The following is an 18,548-nucleotide window of genomic DNA, read 5'->3' as shown; positions in this document are numbered from 1 at the left end:
CTTTTGCTGATTCCTGATCACTCATATTTTCAGTTTTACAAAACTAAAAGCGTTGATAATTTTGGTTTTGGACTCTGCATAGGACAGCTATCTGTTATGACATTTTATATGTGGATTATGTATGTGCTTATTTTATTAGTCATAAATCCTAAGCAACAGCAGCACGGGTATTATGCTAGGACAAGTTTCATTTTACTAATATGGTGATGAGATAATCATTGGTATAGACAACAAAGGATCAGAACATGAGATACGAAAAATAAAACATCCAAGGTTCATTACAGAGCTTTTATGCAGGAATGTTGTATCTTAAATTGAAGAAATAAGGCCTCTCTCTTTGAGGAATGCGATGCAATCATCAAACATCTCTTCAGTGGACTTGAATTTCATTCCTAAGCCCTCCAGCTTCGAAGTGTTGAATTCATAGGGAGTTCGATCCAGTTCCTTAAACCTGAAATAGCAGTGTTGTCAAATGTGAATCTTCATCAAAATGGTACTTCATTTCTCTCTAGTTTCTATCACTATATGATTTTAAAGATGTAGCTGTAGATATGTCTAGGTCACAGAGATGGATCCAAGATCTCAAAGCAGTGAAGTGCACTCTCTTTTCTTACTATATTCACATACATACATAGGTTTTACTTTTTCACTTCTATATGCATAGTAACATATACAGGATTTTGTGCAAGTGTTATCGTCCTACTAACAGAATTTTGCTTGTACATGTAGTTGTGACTTGTGCTATAGGGCATTTAAGGCGTTACTTCATGTTCTAAATTAATGTTTACTTTGTATTATTTTGAAGTGGTGCTAACCTATTGTATTTGCACAAAAAATTTCTACAAATCATTGTATGGCGAAATTTTAGCAAAGCAATGTCAGATGACAACTCCTGCTATGATCCTCCACTACATATACAGTCAGACCTTTCTTGTTTTTTTTTTTTAAAAAAAAATAAATGAAGAAAGAGTTATGTTATGTTATGTTATGTTATATATTCTCTATAAGAACATTTCACTATAGCAATAAAAAAATATCGGAATCGGAATAAACATCGCTGTTACAGAGAGGTTGATTGTATGCAACTTGAGTTTGAGACAATAGGTTCAAATGCACCCATGGTTTATATAATGAATACGCCTCTTCTCGGGGTTATACTAACCTTTTAGGAATAGGTAAAGACGGGTAGTGCTCTGATAGAACTGAGACAAGTTGATTGTTTTCAAGAACCTTTGAGCTGCAAAAGAACCTCCCATGAGCACGTGGATGCTCATAGACAAGTATATGAGAGAGTGCTACATCATCTATATGAACATAACCCATTCTTCCATGGAATTCAAACTTATCTGTCTGTCCTTTAAGCAAACCAAGAACATCATTTGCTGTTGAACACAAATCTGGAAGCAAACTTGCCCCAGTGATGAAAGAGGGGAGTAGTGTAACGAGATCAACGTTGTTTTGTTTACAGAATTCCCAAGCAGCCTTCTCAGCTAGGGTCTTTGATAGTACATGCCAAATCTTGCATGAAAAGAGTAAAATGGTGAGATCATTGTTTATACTTTCCATCTGAATTTATATAACACTGGTCTTATTTTGGTAAGTGTCAAAATGTTTGACCCCATTCTATTTCTATAAAACTTCCAAGAAAAGTCGAGAAAATATTTAAATTTTAGGATGTGTTTGGTACGAAGGGAAATGTTTTCCTCGAAAGTAATTAGGTTGCTTACTCATTTTCTGTTGTTTGATGAGTAAACAAATAAAGTTGTTTGAAGAGCATTTATATAATTTAGGCAAACACTACAAGGGTGGAAGTGGGACTGGTGAGGGTGGGGTAGCGGTGAGGAAGGGCAAGGGGGAAATGGGGGTGAGAGTTAGGGGTGGGGGGAGATAATCAACATGAAATGCCGTTTATAAAACTTGTTTTCCCTAATTTTATAAGGGAAGTAATTTTCTGACTTTTAATGAACTTGTTTTTCCTAGAGGAAGTGTTGACCAACCAAACATAGAAAATTTCCTCCATACTGACCACACCCTTAAAAGTTTTAACTGATATTCTCACTATCAAACTATCTTTGCAACTACTACTTTAGTACCCTTCTGTACATAAAGTCAAACTGATATTTAAACTTAGTACTCAATCAATATCAAACGGAATAGACGGAGTATTTTATAGGAAATATTAATAGCAGAACAGATGTATCTACCTCAAATTATTTGCAGAATTCGACAGAGCTCCAAGATGATTCATCCAAGGGTATGTTAGGGTCAATGTCAGCTCTTACCCTTGCTGTCGAAGAAGATGAAGTCAATACCACACGTCTCAGTCTTGGATTTTTCTTACAGGATCTTAGCACATTTAAGGTACCATCTACTGCAGGATTCAAGATTACAACCTGCAGCATGCAAAATTAGTTACTTGAAGGTCATTCACTCCGTTCGATTTTATATGGTACACTTTTTTTCAGTCAAATATTGTCATATAAAATGAAATGGATAGAAGATTTTGGATACCGTGGCATCAAAAGTAGGCTTTCCCAAGACAGGTGAGGCAGTATGAAAAACACCTTCACAACCCATAATCGCATCATCAAAGCTGCCTTCATCAGTTAGGTTAGCCTTCACCGGACAGAGTCTCTCCTTTGTTCCTTGTAGCTTCCATAGATGTCCTACTTTTTTCTGGTTCCCTGATTTATTGACATAAAAACTTCATTACCATGAAATAGGATTGAGTGGGTGAATCTCCATTACTAGTAACTGTTTACAAGAATTCACTTATGTATATGTATCCCTTTAGGGGCGGAGCTATTGCCGCTTGTCTCACGAGCAGAGCACACCAGCAACGTGTGTCGCGTGATTCTAATGTGTTATTTGCACTGGACTGGGTGGACAATTGACCGGGATATAACTTTGATTCGCCCCACCTACTTATCTTAATTGGCAACATTAAAGAGAAAGCGACAGTTTTGTGTAGTGCTATGGTCTCATCACCCTTACGGGGTAGTGATGCGTTTCACGCGCTCTAAGCCAGACCTGTGTGTGGTTAGGAAGATTGGCCGCAGAGCGGTACAACCCTCCCCTACCCCCTATAGGACGGCTGCCCGAAAAGGAACCCTTATTCATGGGGAGTCTATTGACTTGTATAGATAGGTCTATTTTTTATCAGTGTATATGTACTATTTATTGAATCCCCTTGAAAGGTCTAAATTATATTTTGACTCTCCCAAGTGTGTATTTTTGCTTATGATTGTGTGTAACTATTTGATGTCAATACAAATGTATGCAGGGGCAGAGCTATATGTTATGAAGGGAAAAGGACAAGGGATGTTATGCAACTGATGGGTTTGAACCATCTACCTCAAAGTAGAAGGCAAGGTGCTCACCAAATTAGCCATCTCTACGCCATGAAGGGAATTCAATTGAATCCCCTTAGTCAGGAAATTATATTGTTATGGAATTCTTGCGTTCCTTTTTTTAGTACCTTTGTTAGAATTTCTGTTTTCGCCATTGTATGTGACAGACAAGTAAGGAGAGTATGAGTAGTTCGATGTACCTGGATCTCTAACTGTGCCAATGACATGATAACCAGACAAGAGAAGGCGTTTGATCAATCATGAAGCTACAAAACTAGATGCACTTGTCACATATGCTTTTCCTTTGTAAAATTATTGGTGTTTTCTTCTACCACTACATTTTTATCCTCCATTATTTCCATGCTTTATAACTCCTATATAGCACCGTGTTCATATATTGATGTGTACATATATAGGGGAAAGTTAAAGCCTTCTTGAAGCTGGTTTACAGAAGATGAGTCATTAATTTTCAATTTTCTGTGGCTTTTTTGGCATTCTCAAGCTGCACGTATTTTTTTTTTCTTTTTTTTCTTTTTTCAACTAATAAAAACGCTACCTCCCTATTATCGCTTTAGATAATACTAGTATTAATCAAAATGTCTGTGTGATTAAGAGTTGTAAGCAAATTATCTTTGTGTGATTAAGAGCCCTAAGCAAATTATCTTTGTGATTCCAAAGCAAATTATCTTTGTGTGATTAATAGGTGTAAGCAGATTATCTTTGTGTGATTAAGAGTTTATTTGTACTAAGTTTCATGGCTTAAAATTTATTCCCCAATACATCAGAAAATAAGGCATATCTTTTGCGCGGTGATTATTTTGTCAAATACATCTTACCAGACGTGCCTCCAGGACAGAAATGTATTTAGGATTTAAACTTAATGAATTAAATCCTTTAAGACTCTTGATACAGAACTTATTGTACTATTAAAATTATAAGTTTAAATGTTATATTTATTGAAATTATAGTAAATTTTAATATATTGTTGAAAATTAGCCAATAGGATACATTCGCCTGCCTAAAAGACTCGTTTGATTTGGTGGATTGGGTAAAATAACCATGGTATAAATTTTGGTATTTGCTTGGTCTTTTAAGCCGTGCATCGCTAATGTATATATAGTATAAAGTTAAGGATAGACAAGGTGATGTGACATTTTCTCAATGTCCACCGTTTCTATTTACTTTTTTCTCTTTTTTTTTTTTTTTTTGCATTTTCCACATTCTTTTTATTTAATATTTTTTTAAAACCCCAAAATTAATGGGGAAATTAAAAAATCTGTTAGTGAAGAGTGCAAAAGTCATTACTAGAAGTTACAACCATTACCGTTACTAAGAGTCTAAAAGTCCCAGACATACATATAATGCTTACATAATCTTATTTGATCAGGTAAAGATTGATTCTGGCACAATTTTTTCCCCCCATATGGTTGTTATAAATGTAGTGCTCTTGCATTGTTTTGCATTTTCACAGGATGGTAAAAGCTTAGACTCTCTTGCTTTGGCCTGATGAAGAACAGTATGAGAAGATTTGGTGTTGTAATTTTTGTGGGATTTTACTAATATTCTTTATTTTTTGTATCATATAGATATTTTCATAGATAGATAAAATGCAATTTATCTTTTATCGTGTCTTTTTAATATTTTTTTGCATTTTATCTCTATTTTCTTGGTTACATTTTAGATGCAGATGACATTTCTGGTAAGTTTATCTTCTTTCTGCTGCGCTTCTCTCTGTTCCTTACTCTTGTCTAATCAATTTGATTGTTGCTAATAGGGCTTCAGTGGGTATCTGTTCGTTGTTATGTTCTGTTGGGAAGTTTTTTTTTTTTAATTGAATTATCTACATATAAGTAATTTTATCTTATTTGCTCATGTATATTTTGTTTTTAACCAATTTTACATACATCGCCAGTCACCACCTTATTCTTATACTTGAGTTCACCTTTCTTCAAAATTATTACTACTTTTTAATTCGTTATGAGATCCCCATTAAACTAAATAGTCTGTCACTAAATTTGATTGATTTTTTCCTGAAGGATTAGCTTAGTCAAAGTATTTTAAAATGTTATGAGAAAATTTTAATTAAAGAAAAAATTATTTGACTTTACCAACAATAATACCTTCACATAAAATGACATTGGGAGAGTATTTTAGACTAAATGTGCGAATTAATATCCATACCTTTTATGTTACTTATCCACATCAATTTTTTGTATTTTTTTTTCATTTTTATATCATTAAGTTTATGATTTTGTATTTGTAAAAGTATTATTTTTCAAGATCACGCGAAGTGCGGACAAGTACACTAGTTTTGGTATAATTTCATATACTAATGCGTGCATTATTTTATACCTAATATAACATGGAATAACAATACACAGGTTAAACACCAAAAGATAAAATTACCCTTTATTTTTTCCTTAAATCTATCATCAATACCCTTATACTAAGTTTAACAAATAAATCCATATTTAAAATAACTGGTTGAAAAATTGGAACACATTTGTTCATTTCGACAGGATGTTTTCTTTCTTTTACTAGTATCATACCCGCACATCTAGAGAAAAAAATATTATCTTATTTGCTTGACCATATTAATTATTTTATCAATTGTGAAATTTAAACTATTTGATCCGCAAAGATTGGGACACATCTGTCTAAACACTGCCTTAATAAACTTGTAAATAAGAATTTCTCTGGTGCAATCTTCTCAGCACGAGGAAAAACAGAAATTTCAAATGTCTTTCAACTTAGAACTCCCATAAATTAGAGAGAAAATGACAAATAAAGTATGGAGTAGTTATGAGATTATAATTAGTTCAGAAATATGATCACATATGAGTATAGATGGTAACAAACACCCAACAAAAGGAAAACAACGGCTCAGCTTATGTTTGTAAAATGAGTTAAGCCCATCCATATAAGGTGCCAGCTGCTTTGTGATTCACTAGTCTGTTATCATAACCCTTGTTCATCACCCTTCCTGTTCATCTTTTGAAACCGCACAAAGAGCTCTCCCCATAGCATAGCATCATAATCTAACACATTCACTACTTCAATTTCTAAATAAATACAGTTAATATAAACTGTCATTATTTCAAATCAGATTTATCATAAATAATGAATGTTCTTCCCAACATGAAATATCGCCTCAAGAAAGCAAAAAAGAGTTTTACATTCTATTACTGTCGACACATTTCAATTGCACGAAACAAAAGGAAATACTGCTATACAAATAACACTAACGGAAGTAGAAGGCAATGTAAGTATTACATGACAGTGACTGATGTAGAAATCTCCAGCCAGAAGTAATCAACAAAGGCATTGAGATTGGAGAGAGGTGGAGTTTCAACTGGGGGTGACTTTCATTCAGCATAACCAGTAGACCACCGGCCGTGCAGCTGGTGCTCCTTTGGTAGCAACTTAGCATGCACTTCCATAACTCCACCTCTGAGTCACCAACTTTGCCTCATATATTAGCTAATTTAAAAACTAATTGTTGGCAAAGAGATTACAATCTGTTAAACATTTCTGCTTACTTCACCTAAAAAGGGATACAAAGGCTTACTACTGCACATTTTACTCTTAAAGCTTCACACTGTTCGACTATTTGATTAGCGAGCTCTCTGCAATACACAAAGGAAGCAGTTTTAATTTAAATATCAAAGAGCTTCTACAAAATAAAACCCGATAACCAGAAGAAGGGACCATAAAACTCACCACAGAGAAGATATCTGCCTTGCCACGGCGTGCGCTTGGTATTCCAACAAAGTTTCATCCATATGACAATTTTCTTCAGCAAATTGCAGAACACAAACTTTTGCTAATAGTCCGTGTAAACTGGCAGGAACAATGTATTGCTAAAGAGGCATCTGCACCTAGGTGTTGTTCTTCATCACATACGACGGACAAAAAACATACTTTTATAGTAATTATTTATAATTCAAAGCTGCAGTCAAGCACACGACACCAAAAAAAAAAAGGATTCTCAATGAAACTATAATCTCGGGTTTTGTAATAAGGCACATTAAGAATCGGGCTTGGTCTATCTTTGTTAAGTAAGATGACATTTTTCTTACTACTGAATATACAATGAATTGGAAACAGCGGAGATTAAACACTTTCTCCGGTGTTATATATAGACAAAGCAGAAATATTATATAAAGTAGCTTAAGTAATAACTAAAATCTGCAAATGTAATAACTTGTTCAGCTAATTTCATCAAATTAGCCTAGAAAGACTTATAAAGTTGACTATGAAATATGCATTTCTTCACTGTTTGTGCCGTTGAAATTGACAAAGGGAGGGATATAAGTCGGTGCTAATTGGTCATTAGTCTTTTCAGCTTCAATTACCACTAATCACAGAACAGGACACTAGTTATTTCATTCAAAATTATCCACAAACATATTCAAGCCAATGCTTCACTCATGATACCAATGTCACTCCACGCACACCAGTTGCTACAACTGATCATCCAATTAAGGAGAAAGAACAATCATCTGCAACTGAACGATTCTAAATAACATATAGCATTCGTTCCTATTCAATATTGCAGAAAAAGAAAGCCAAAATTGTTCAGATGAACATGAAAGGAGAATATAGGTATTTGATCAGGTCTTAATTCTCCTAAAATGGTCCTTTTGTGAAACACAGTGCCATTGGTGGAGAAAGTTGAATCCCAAACTAAAGCAAAATGAAGGTGTTCAATATTCAGTACTAGATGCCAGAAACAGGAAACGGATGGTCATTAGTCTGTTCAGCTGTCATCAAACAAACAATAATGGCCCTCTTGAAAATACAGGATTTTGTTCATAAAATCTATTCAATCAGGAAAAGCACCAGCTAAGACAAAGGCAGAGAGGATCTAGCTCCTCAAGATATACATCGAATTTAGATGGATTCGCACCAAAACACACCTGTCTAGGCCTATTGTGATTTCTTTGAGCCAAAAGCCACTCTTTCTAATTGAAAGAATAAAGTTTGATGGTATGATAGAGGTTATTTTCCACAAAAATGTTTCCAGGAAGAAGTCATTATGGTGTTGTGCCTCATTTTTCTTTGCAACTATCTTAATTTTGAATCTCACAACACTTGGGTCTGTCAGCATTCTTAGACATTATTATCATTATTATCAATCATTTATAATCATGAATCTCATTAAGACGCTTCCAATTTGCTAATTATTAGTGTTAATCTTTAATATACATCTTTTTCACAGAAAATAATTTCCATAGAAAATAACTCCCATCATGCCATATGCACTTAAAATACATCCAGAAAAAGCTAGAACCAAACCCATGAATCATAAATCACAGGCAGCAAATTACAAACAAAAGCAGCAGACTTGTACTTGCTGAAGCTACTTGAGGTAAACAATGGCTTCATGAAGCATTGAAGCCTTGTCAGTCTCTCCAGAAATCTATTAGAAAATAATTAACTCACCTGGAGCACAATTTGAGCTCAGCAAATTCTTTTATTTTCTCATGTCGTTGACATCGTCACTTATAAAACACCTCTTGTTTCTCGACTGGACAACTGATACATTCACTACTTCAATCTGACACATTCACTAGTTCAATGAGTATAGACATTGTATTTCTTTATTTAGTTTTGAATCTAAAGGTATGCTGGGGGCCTTGTCTCAGTAAGTATGTTTTCCAGTCAGACTCATAATAGAGGTTTCATAGACTAGACAAGTTAGTTATGTCATGTCGGACATTTGGAGTCGTATAGCCATTTTGGCTCACTCATGTTTAAACAAGTACTTTATTAAGTATTATGGCTAACTACGTTTTATAAAGGCTCATCATGCATTCACGTTATATTCCGCTTATGTTATGTATCATGATGATTCAGCAGGTCATGTGGTTCGCTCGGTCACATGCAGTCAGGCACCGAGTGCCGTGTTACGTCCAGGCCATGGTTCGGGGCGTGACACTTTTCTTCAAAATTATTACTACTTTTTAATTCGTTATGAGATCCCCATTAAACTAAATAGTCTATCACTAAATTTGGTTCATTTTTTCTTGGAAGATTAGCCTAGCAAAGTACTTTAAAAAGTTCTGAGAAAATTTTAATTAAAGAAAAAATTATTTGACTTTACCAACAATAATACCTTTACATAAAATGACATTGGGAGAGTATTTTAGATTAAATGTGTGAATTAATATCTATACCTTTATGTTACTTATCCACATCAATTTTTTGTATTTTTTCATTTTTATATCATTAGGTTTATGATTTTGTATTTGTAAAAGCATTATTTTTCAAGATCGCGCGAAGTGCGGACAAGTACACTAGTCTAGATATAATTTCGTACACTAATGCGTGCATTATTTTATACCTAATATAACATGGAATAACAATACACAGGTTAAACACCAAAAGATAAAATTACCCTTTATTATTTCCTTAAATCTATCATCAATACCCTTATACTAAGTTTAACAAATAAATCCATATTTAAAATAACTGGTTGAAAAAATGGAACACATTTGTTCATTTCGACAGGATGTTTTCTTTCTTTTACTAGTATCGTACCCGCACATCTAGAGAAAAAAATATTATCTTATTTGCTTGACCATATTAATTATTTTATCAATTGTGATATTTAAACTATTTGATCCGCAAAGATTGGGACACATCTGTCTAAACACTGCCTTAATAAACTTGTAAATAAGAATTTCTCTGGTGCAATCTTCTCAGCACGAGGAAAAAAAAATCACATACGACGGACAAAAAAAATAAATTTATAGTAATTGTTTATAATTCAAAGCTGCAGCCAAGCACACGACACCCCAAAAAAAAAAAAGGATTCTCAATGAAACTATAATCTCGGCTTTTGTAATGAGGCATTAAAAGAATCGGGCTTGGTCTATCTTTGTTGTCAAGTAAGATGACATTTTTCTTACTACTGAATATCCAAAGAATTGGAAACAGGGGAGATTAAACACTTTCACGAAGCAGAAATATTATATAAAGTAACTTAAGTAATAACTACTTACTCCGCAAAATCTGCAAATATAATAACTTGTTCAGCTAATTTCATCAAATTAGCGTAGAAAGACTTATAAAGTTGACTATGAAATATGCATTTCTTCACTGTTTGTGCCGTTGAAATTGACGAAGGGAGGGATATAAGTCAGTGCTAATTGGTCATTAGTCTTTTCAGTTTCAATTACCACTAATCACAGAACAGGACACTCGTTATTTCATTCAAAATTATCCACAAACATATTCAAGCCAATGCGTTACTCATGATGCCAATGTCACTCCACGCGCTGGTTGCTACAACTGATCATCCAATTAAGGAGAAAGAACAGTCATCTGCCAACTGAACGATTCTAAATAACATATAGCATTAGTTCCTATTCAATATTGCAGAAAAAGAAAGCCAAAATTGTTCAGATGAACATGAAAGGAGAATATAGGTATTTGATCAGGTCTTGATTCTGCTAAAATGGTCCTTTCGTGAAACACAGTGCCATTGGTGGAGAAAGTTGAATCCCAAACTAAAACAGTAAAATGAAAGTGTTCAATATTCAGTACCAGATGCCAGAAACAGGAAACAGATGGTCATTAATCTGTTCAGCTGTCATCAAACAAACAATAATGGTCCTCTTGAAAATGCGGGATTTTGTTCATAAAATCTATTCAACCAGGAAAAGCACCAGCTAAGACAAAGGCAGAGAGGATTTAGCTCCTCAAGATATACTTCGAATTTAGATGGATTCGCACCAAAACACACCTGTCTAGGCCTCTTTGAGCCAAAAGCCACTCTTTCTAATTGAAAGAATAAAGTTTGATGGTACGACAGAGGTTATTTTCCACCAAAATGTTTCCATAAAGAAGTCATTATGGTGTTGTGCCTCATTTTTCTTTGCAACTATCTTAATTTTGAATCTCACAAAACTTGGGTCTATCAGCATTCTTGGACATTATTGTCAATCATTTATAATCAGGAATCTCATTAAGACGCAATCCAATTTGCTAATTATTAGTATTAATCTTTAATATACATTTTTTTCACATAAAATAATTTCCATAGAAAATAACTCCCATCTTGCCAAATGCACTTAAAATACATCCAGAGAAAGCTAGAACCAAACCCATGAATCATAAATCACAGGCAGCAAATTACAAACAAAAGCAGCAGACTTGAACTTGCTGAAGCTGCTTGAGGTAAACAATGGCTTCATCAAGCATTGAAGCCTTGTCAGTCTGTCCAGAAATACATTAGAACATAATTAACTCACCTGGAGCACAATTGGAGCTCATCACATTCTCTTATTTTCTCATGTCGTTGACATCGTCACTTAGAAAACATCTCTTGATTCTCGACTGGACAACTGATACATTCACTACTTCAATCTGACACATTCACTACTTCAATGAGTATAGACTGAAAAAGTCTATATGATTAGCATAATCCATCAAATTGAAATAGAAAAACCTAAAGGTTACCTTTGTTTACACCAATTTTGAAGTCCAGAAAATTCATGGCAAGAAATGTAAAATAATTTTCCTTCATTTCTATTGAGAAGAAGCTACTGCGTTACCAGTTTCTCCATTTCAAATTCAATTGACATAAAAAATGGATAACAAATTCGGTTCTCACCACAGAGACAAAGAAGTTAGCATCTATTATTTCATCTAGCACGTCTCACCCACAGCTGTGAAAAACTGCATTTAATTCAGCATGGGTATCCTCCTTACTTCTTAAGGAACTATCGTATTTGGTACCATGCATCAAGTAACTCTTCAGAACAAAGCATGTTTCTATAGCAAACAGAGACAATCTCTAAAGCTCAACGTAAGCACCGTTAGTTGAACGCGAAGGCTGGTTTTTTGTAGATGTGAATCATCTTAAATTTATCTGTACTCTTTGTATACTTCTTTTCCTTCAACTCCCTCACTAATTCTTAATTTTGTGAATTTTGTCGAAAAACTATGGAAACAGCACCTGAATGACATACTTTTAGTTTCTCCAGAACATTAATTACCTTTACGATAGACATGCAAGTCAAATTGCGTTGCATCTTTATATATGCCAGTACATACATATGAAGAGTTGCTTCCTGTTACGTGACATCAGGTGCTAAAGCAAAGCATAACCCTCTCGATTATAACTCAGGTATGAACATGACCAATGCCAACTCTGCCCGAAGCTTGCTTGAACAAAGATGGATTAGATCAAGATGGGCTAAATGATGAGTCACAACCCAACCGCCCAATTTGACTCAACTTTATAATATTCCTTTTAAAGATATCAATAAATTTTCTTAACCAATAATCCACAAACAAATCTTCATAAATATTACACTGAAGAGTAATATCCTACCTTCCAGATAACAGGTACAATAACAGAGTGGCTTTTGTCTCCTATCTTCGGTGTAACATTTTCAAAATTTTGGTTTGCTAATAAGGAACGACCAGTTTGAACGTAGCTGTTATTGTTGTTGGTGCGTTAATAAGAATTGCTAGCTGCATCCACTCATATAAATGTTGAGGGCAAGATGGTTTCTCAGGGGAAGTGGGCTGACAAACCTTAAAGCCAGCTTATAGCCTGGGGCGTTAACTCCCAGGTGTTGAACATCAAAGATTTATGAGTACTTAAAGGAAAATTAAACGACTGCTATCCCATGGGATCTGGTTAATCGAGGCGACTATGAATTTTCTGCATTTTCTGAGCGTAATATCAAAATTATTCAACATTCAAATCACATGAAACTTGATAATTTCAAATTCAGATTCGACAACTGTTATAATTGGAATGGATTAAAAAGTTAAAATCTATATCAAACACAGAAATCACAAAAGATATTAAAGCTAAAAAGAGAAAAACAATGAATTAAAAAGAAATTACCTGACAGCTGTCTATCAACTACCTGACATTCTCCAATTCACCGTGACAATATCAAAGGCACAAGTAGATAATCTTCTCCTGCGTCTCTTAACCTCTTTTCCATCCCTAGACATAAGCAAAAATCTTCAATAATTCCTCTGCACAATTTCCATCTGCAATAATCCATCAAAATTGAAATAGAAAAACCTAAAGGTTACCTTTGTTTACACCAATTTTGAAGTCCAGAAAATTCATGGCAAGAAATGTAAAATAATTTTCCTTCATTTCTATTGAGAAGCAGTTACTGAGTTACCAGTTTCTCCATTTCATCTGGCTTTCTTTCCTGAAAACAAACCATTCGAAATTCCTTTAAGAACTGGATAGAAACGGATACGAAATAGACTAAAAAATCAAAATATTACACATAATATACTAACTGCTTGAGTTCAGCCTCTTGCTAAAATACTCCACATAGACTATTTTCTTCCTCTTGTCTGCCAAAGGAAGTAATTTGAGACGCATTAGTCAATCCATTCGGCAGGCTGGTTTTTCCTATTGAGAAGACAAAAGCTTAATCAGAACAAAGATGTATATACAGATACAAAAACTTCTGTTTGCCAGAAAATATAAAACTTGCATAATACCACTTTGAAAAGAGAAAATAGAAAACTTGCAAGGTCTCCTGAGCCATTTGTTTTTATAGTTACTGTTTATGGCATACACAACACTGCATTAAGTAACACCTTTGGACATATTTTTGACATTTAAGAGCCTCGATGGCTGCAAATGTACACGTCAAACCTATTAAAAAAAAATTCACACTTAAAACGATCTTCGTAACATCCATTGAATACTTCAGTACAGGGCTTCACTACAGAGAAATAAAACATCCAATTAATTCAACTCTTCAACATATTACTCTAAAACCAAGCCAGCACAAAACTACTGTCAAGCAAACTTTGAGCACAAGACTGGCATATCTTAAGATGGTGCGAGCAGCCTTTTAAAAAGCACATGCAAATTGAGGACAAAGTTATAGGACCCCAGACAACATAATTCAAGACATTAACCTCCAAGTGGAAATCACCTTACCAAATTCATCAAGTGGTGTATTATAATAGTATATGGTTGTAATATACGGACACCAGAAGTTCTACCAAAATTCGTCCTACCATGGTGCTGAAAATGAATCAATCAAATATTTACTATTGCTATCGCTTGCAATTAGTTGTAGCAAAACACAAAAGGAACCAAAGTATTAGTGTGAAAAAAGAAGAATACAAAGAAAACTGACCATATCATAATAGTTTTGGAATGTGGGACCAGTTGTAAACACAAACTGATGGAAGTTGAGAATAAAAATAAATGTAATAGAATTCTATAGTTTCAACCTATACTAAGCAGAACCAGGTCAGTAATCAAATTCGAAACGAAATATGTTGTGAAAAAACTAAAATCAATTACCATCAATTTAAGTACTATCCTAAGGATTTTTTTCTCACACAGAATCATACTAATTTTCTATACACATAAAAAGAATAGAAAGCAAAAAGACACCTGATCGGTGGCAATCAGCGAGAAAGGACAACGGAGACATGTATGGAAGTAATTGAATTTTGAAGTTCAACTTCAAAATTCAGCCGAGAGAGATGCAGTGAAGGAATTAACAGCAAAGTTTCCTGTCGATGAAGGAAACTGAAAAATTCCCTGGTATTTCTCCAACTAATATTCGTACCCACATATTGCGCGGATAATTATAAAAATAAAAAATAGCAAGAAAATATTACTTGAATAATACGGTAGTCACAAAGAAGCATGATAAAAATCCGGTTTTATTATATTCATTGGCTTGTTATATATTTTGGAATTCTTTTGTCTTCATAATATTTACGTACATAATCCACACATTGTATGTTTCAAAGAAAGAGAAAATCAAGATAGCATAAATAATATAATATTTAGTTAAAGCTTCAGGCTTGGTAAAGCAAGTTTATGGGCTTTACCATTCTCAGATGAATGAAGAAATTAAAAGTCAACAGCTAATTCGAGTGAGCTACGCATTAGCCTTGAAGAACGCATTCAATTTCATCAATTGAATGTTAGTATTGACGCTATAATTTGATATTCCATAGGATAAGTTCAAAACACTATCACATTTGGTGTTTCAACTATAGCCAGAGAGGACAGGATGTTAATAATGGTCATTCCTTTTGTATTGGACAGATATTAGTACAATCAATATTTCGTTATCTGAAGCTCATTGATATGGAGAAACTCGTTCTTGTTTTCGTAGCAGCAAGATTCTGCTAAAAAAAGGAAGCAGTAAATATCCCTGAATGCTATATAGGATGCATCGTTGTTCTTTAATGAAACAAACTTTCATACAAATAAGTGGAATCAACATCTATGAATAGACACTGATTCGGAGGAAAAAATTGAAAAAGATAATACTGCTCCATATCTCAAGGAAACAATCTTTCTGGTGTAAAATGATACTTGAACGTAAGACATTTGTGACGACATTCCTACAACAATCTTTCCAGTACAAAAGCTGAAGAAGACTATTTCAGAAGTGATAATTATTTTCATAATCATCTGAAATAGGAAATACAATAAAGTACACAAAATCCTTGGTTCATTTGACCTAAAAGTGTAATCAATCATTCATTTGGCTGAAGAAAATTCAAAGGTTGTACTTTCTCAAAACCTGTCACATCACAATACCAAACAGGAAGAACCATAATGTAAAACTTGTACATAACTAAAAGAGCTAATAAACATTGTAAAACAAATGTTTAACGAATAAAAAATCCTGACTGAAATAAAAGTGTGCATTTAGTTACTACAGTATCCTATAAGTGAAGAACTCATGTTTCCTTTTCCTTCTTAATCACTTTCTGAACTTTATTGCTGGATAATTTCGCATTCAAGTCATCATCACTTTCTTGCATGGAAGATTTGCCTATGGATTTGCTTCTCTTGGCAGATTGAACCCCTTTCCAAGTTCAAATACAACTCTATTGAAGAGGCAGAATAGGCCATCTTCAATAAAAAGCAGGTAACCACCAGTCAATTAAAAGAAATTGAAATTTAGAAGAGTGCCAAAAATAGATTTATTCTTTTTTATTTTCATATTTGAAAGAAAAATATTATAAAGAGGATTTGGTGTACTTTCAGAACACCAATAGATCCAGATAACATGAAAGGATATAAAGTACAAATTCAATATTCGCAGAGTGCCCTCCAGTTTGTTCTTTGTGCTGGCCTGTTTGCTTACCCTCTAAACGACAGTATGATCTAAAGTAAGCTTCAACATATCATGATGCTAGTGAGCTAAAGGCTAAAGTTTTTACGATTTTATGGCAGTTGATGTCAAGCTACAAATTGAAGAAAAAATATCTGATACTTAAAATTCAAATTCAATTGACATAAAAAATGGATAACAAATTCGGTTCTCACCACAAAGACGAAGAAGTTAGCATCTATTATTTCATCTAGCACGTCTCACCCACAGCTCTGAAAAAATGCATTTAATTCAGCATGGGTATCCTCCTTACTTCTTAAGGAACTATCGTATTTGCTACCATGCATCAAGTAACTCTTCAGAACAAAGCATGTTTGTCGAAAACCTATGGAAACAGCACCTGAATGACATACTTTTAGTTTCTCCAGAACATTAATTACATTTACGATAGACATGGAAAACCTAAAAAAAGTCGTCATGGCAAAGAAATTGTGTTGCAGCTTTACATATGCCAGTACATACATATGAGGAGTTGCTTCCTGTTACTTGACATCAGGTGCTAAAGCAAAGTATAACTTTCCTCTCAATTATAACTCAAGTATGAACATGACCAAAGCCCAACTCTGCCCGAAGCTTGCTTGGAAAAAGTTAGATCAAGACGGGCTAAATGATGAGTCACAACCCAACCGCCCAATTTGACTCAACTTTATATTATTTCCTTTCAGAGATATCAATAAATTTTCTTAACCAATAATCCACAAACAAATCTTCATAAATATTACACTTAAGAGTAATAACCTACCTTCCAAATAACAGGTACAACAACAGAGTGGCTTTTGTCTCCTACCTTCGGTGTAACATTTTCAAATTTTGGTTTTGTTAATAAGGCACAACCAGTTTGAGATTAGAACGTAGTCGTTATTGTTGTCGGTGCGTTAATAAGAATTGCTACCTGCATCCATTCATATAAATGTTGAGGGCAAGATAGTTACTCAAGGGAAGTGGGCTGACAAACCTTAAAGCCAGCTTATAGCCTGGGGCGTTAACTCGCAGGTGTTGAACATCAAAGATTTAATGAGTACTTAAAGGAAAATTAAACGACTATGAATTTTCTGCATTTTCTGAGCGTAATATCAAAATTATCCAACATTCAAATCACATGAAACTTGATAATTTCAAATTCTGAATCGACAGCTGTTATAATTGGAATGGATTAAAAAGTTAAAATCTATATCAAACACAGAAATCACAAAAGATATTAAAGCTAAAAAGAGAAAAAACAATGAATTAAAAAAGAAATTACGTGGCAGCTGTCTATCAACTACCTGATATTCTCCAATTCACCGTGAGAATATCAAAGGCACAAGTAGATAATCTTCTCCCGCGTCTCTTAACCTCTTTTTCATCCCTAGACATTAGCAAAAATCTTCAATAATTCGTAAGGTAATTTTTAGCAGGGAAATCCCGTCCAAATAGAAAAATAATAAGAAATCAAATTGAAGAAAATAACCTGAACAATTTCCGTCTGCAATTCCTCCCGATTTATATATTATTGAGAATTCAAATAGAGATATACAAAATCAGCAGAGAAAGAGGTAGCGATGAAGAAGATATTAGGGTCGGAATGAAATCAAGCTTGAAAACGGGTGCTACGTGTCTATTTAGGGGTAGGATAAAAGGCCCGTATAAGTTAAGGCATGATACATAGCGACCCTTAAACTTGACGGTAAGTATAAGTAAACATGTCAATTTGTTTAAAGTTAGAATACATAAACACAAATACATATATGATATTGACGTGGCAATGATGTGGCTCTTCAAAATTTATGTGCTACATTGGCATTTATGTTCACATGTCCAACTCTAGACAAGTTGAAATGCCTATTTGTACACATTTAAAGTTGGAAGGCATATTTGTCAGCTGAAATTAAGTTTAAGATTCTGTTTATGTATTATGCCTATAAGTTAATGGAGCAAAGTCGAATATACCCTCAGCTGGAGATTGATTGACATCAAGCTGACATGTTGAAACTAGTGTTTACATAATATAGAGATCATACGATTTTTTTTTGCGTATTTAAATGCTTTGGAATTTTTTTTTCCTTTT

General features: G+C 34.0%; 2 protein-coding genes and 1 long non-coding RNA gene across 21 annotated transcripts; all 3 read right to left on the bottom strand.

Moving 5' to 3' along the window:
• Positions 1 to 309: 309 nt before the first annotated feature.
• On the bottom strand, positions 310 to 1,566 carry LOC132606057 (tetraketide alpha-pyrone reductase 1-like). The gene is made up of 2 exons (XM_060319371.1): positions 1,163 to 1,566; positions 310 to 451 (listed from the first exon to the last, which is right to left on the bottom strand). Exons 1-2 carry the CDS (start codon positions 1,564 to 1,566, stop codon positions 310 to 312), a joined length of 546 nt encoding a protein of 181 aa, XP_060175354.1.
• On the bottom strand, positions 1,190 to 6,443 carry LOC132606055 (tetraketide alpha-pyrone reductase 1-like). Its single transcript, XM_060319369.1, has 3 exons — positions 6,329 to 6,443; positions 2,512 to 2,684; positions 1,190 to 2,393 (listed from the first exon to the last, which is right to left on the bottom strand). The coding sequence occupies exons 1-3, from the start codon at positions 6,441 to 6,443 to the stop codon at positions 2,211 to 2,213; spliced, it is 471 nt and encodes a 156-aa protein (XP_060175352.1). The 3' UTR covers positions 1,190 to 2,210.
• On the bottom strand, positions 6,443 to 18,185 carry LOC132605664 (uncharacterized). Of its 19 annotated transcripts, none has more exons than XR_009569385.1 (9): positions 17,952 to 18,180; positions 16,657 to 17,849; positions 13,842 to 13,998; positions 13,635 to 13,749; positions 13,416 to 13,540; positions 11,817 to 13,323; positions 11,609 to 11,723; positions 7,071 to 7,222; positions 6,443 to 6,976 (listed from the first exon to the last, which is right to left on the bottom strand). It is a non-coding gene; the product is annotated as an uncharacterized LOC132605664 (long non-coding RNA). The 19 variants fall into 19 exon arrangements; XR_009569386.1 differs by lacking the exon at positions 13,842 to 13,998 and adding an exon at positions 14,290 to 14,376 and having other exon boundaries at positions 17,952 to 18,179; XR_009569393.1 differs by lacking the exon at positions 13,842 to 13,998 and having other exon boundaries at positions 16,657 to 16,841; positions 17,244 to 17,849; positions 17,952 to 18,179.
• Between the last annotated feature and the right edge of the window lie 363 nt (positions 18,186 to 18,548).

Source organism: Lycium barbarum, chromosome 8 (genome assembly GCF_019175385.1).
Source record: "Lycium barbarum isolate Lr01 chromosome 8, ASM1917538v2, whole genome shotgun sequence".
Lineage (NCBI taxonomy): Eukaryota > Viridiplantae > Streptophyta > Magnoliopsida > Solanales > Solanaceae > Lycium > Lycium barbarum.
The sequence above is the reverse complement of the archived record's forward strand: the minus strand, read 5'-3'. Positions and strand labels throughout refer to the sequence as shown.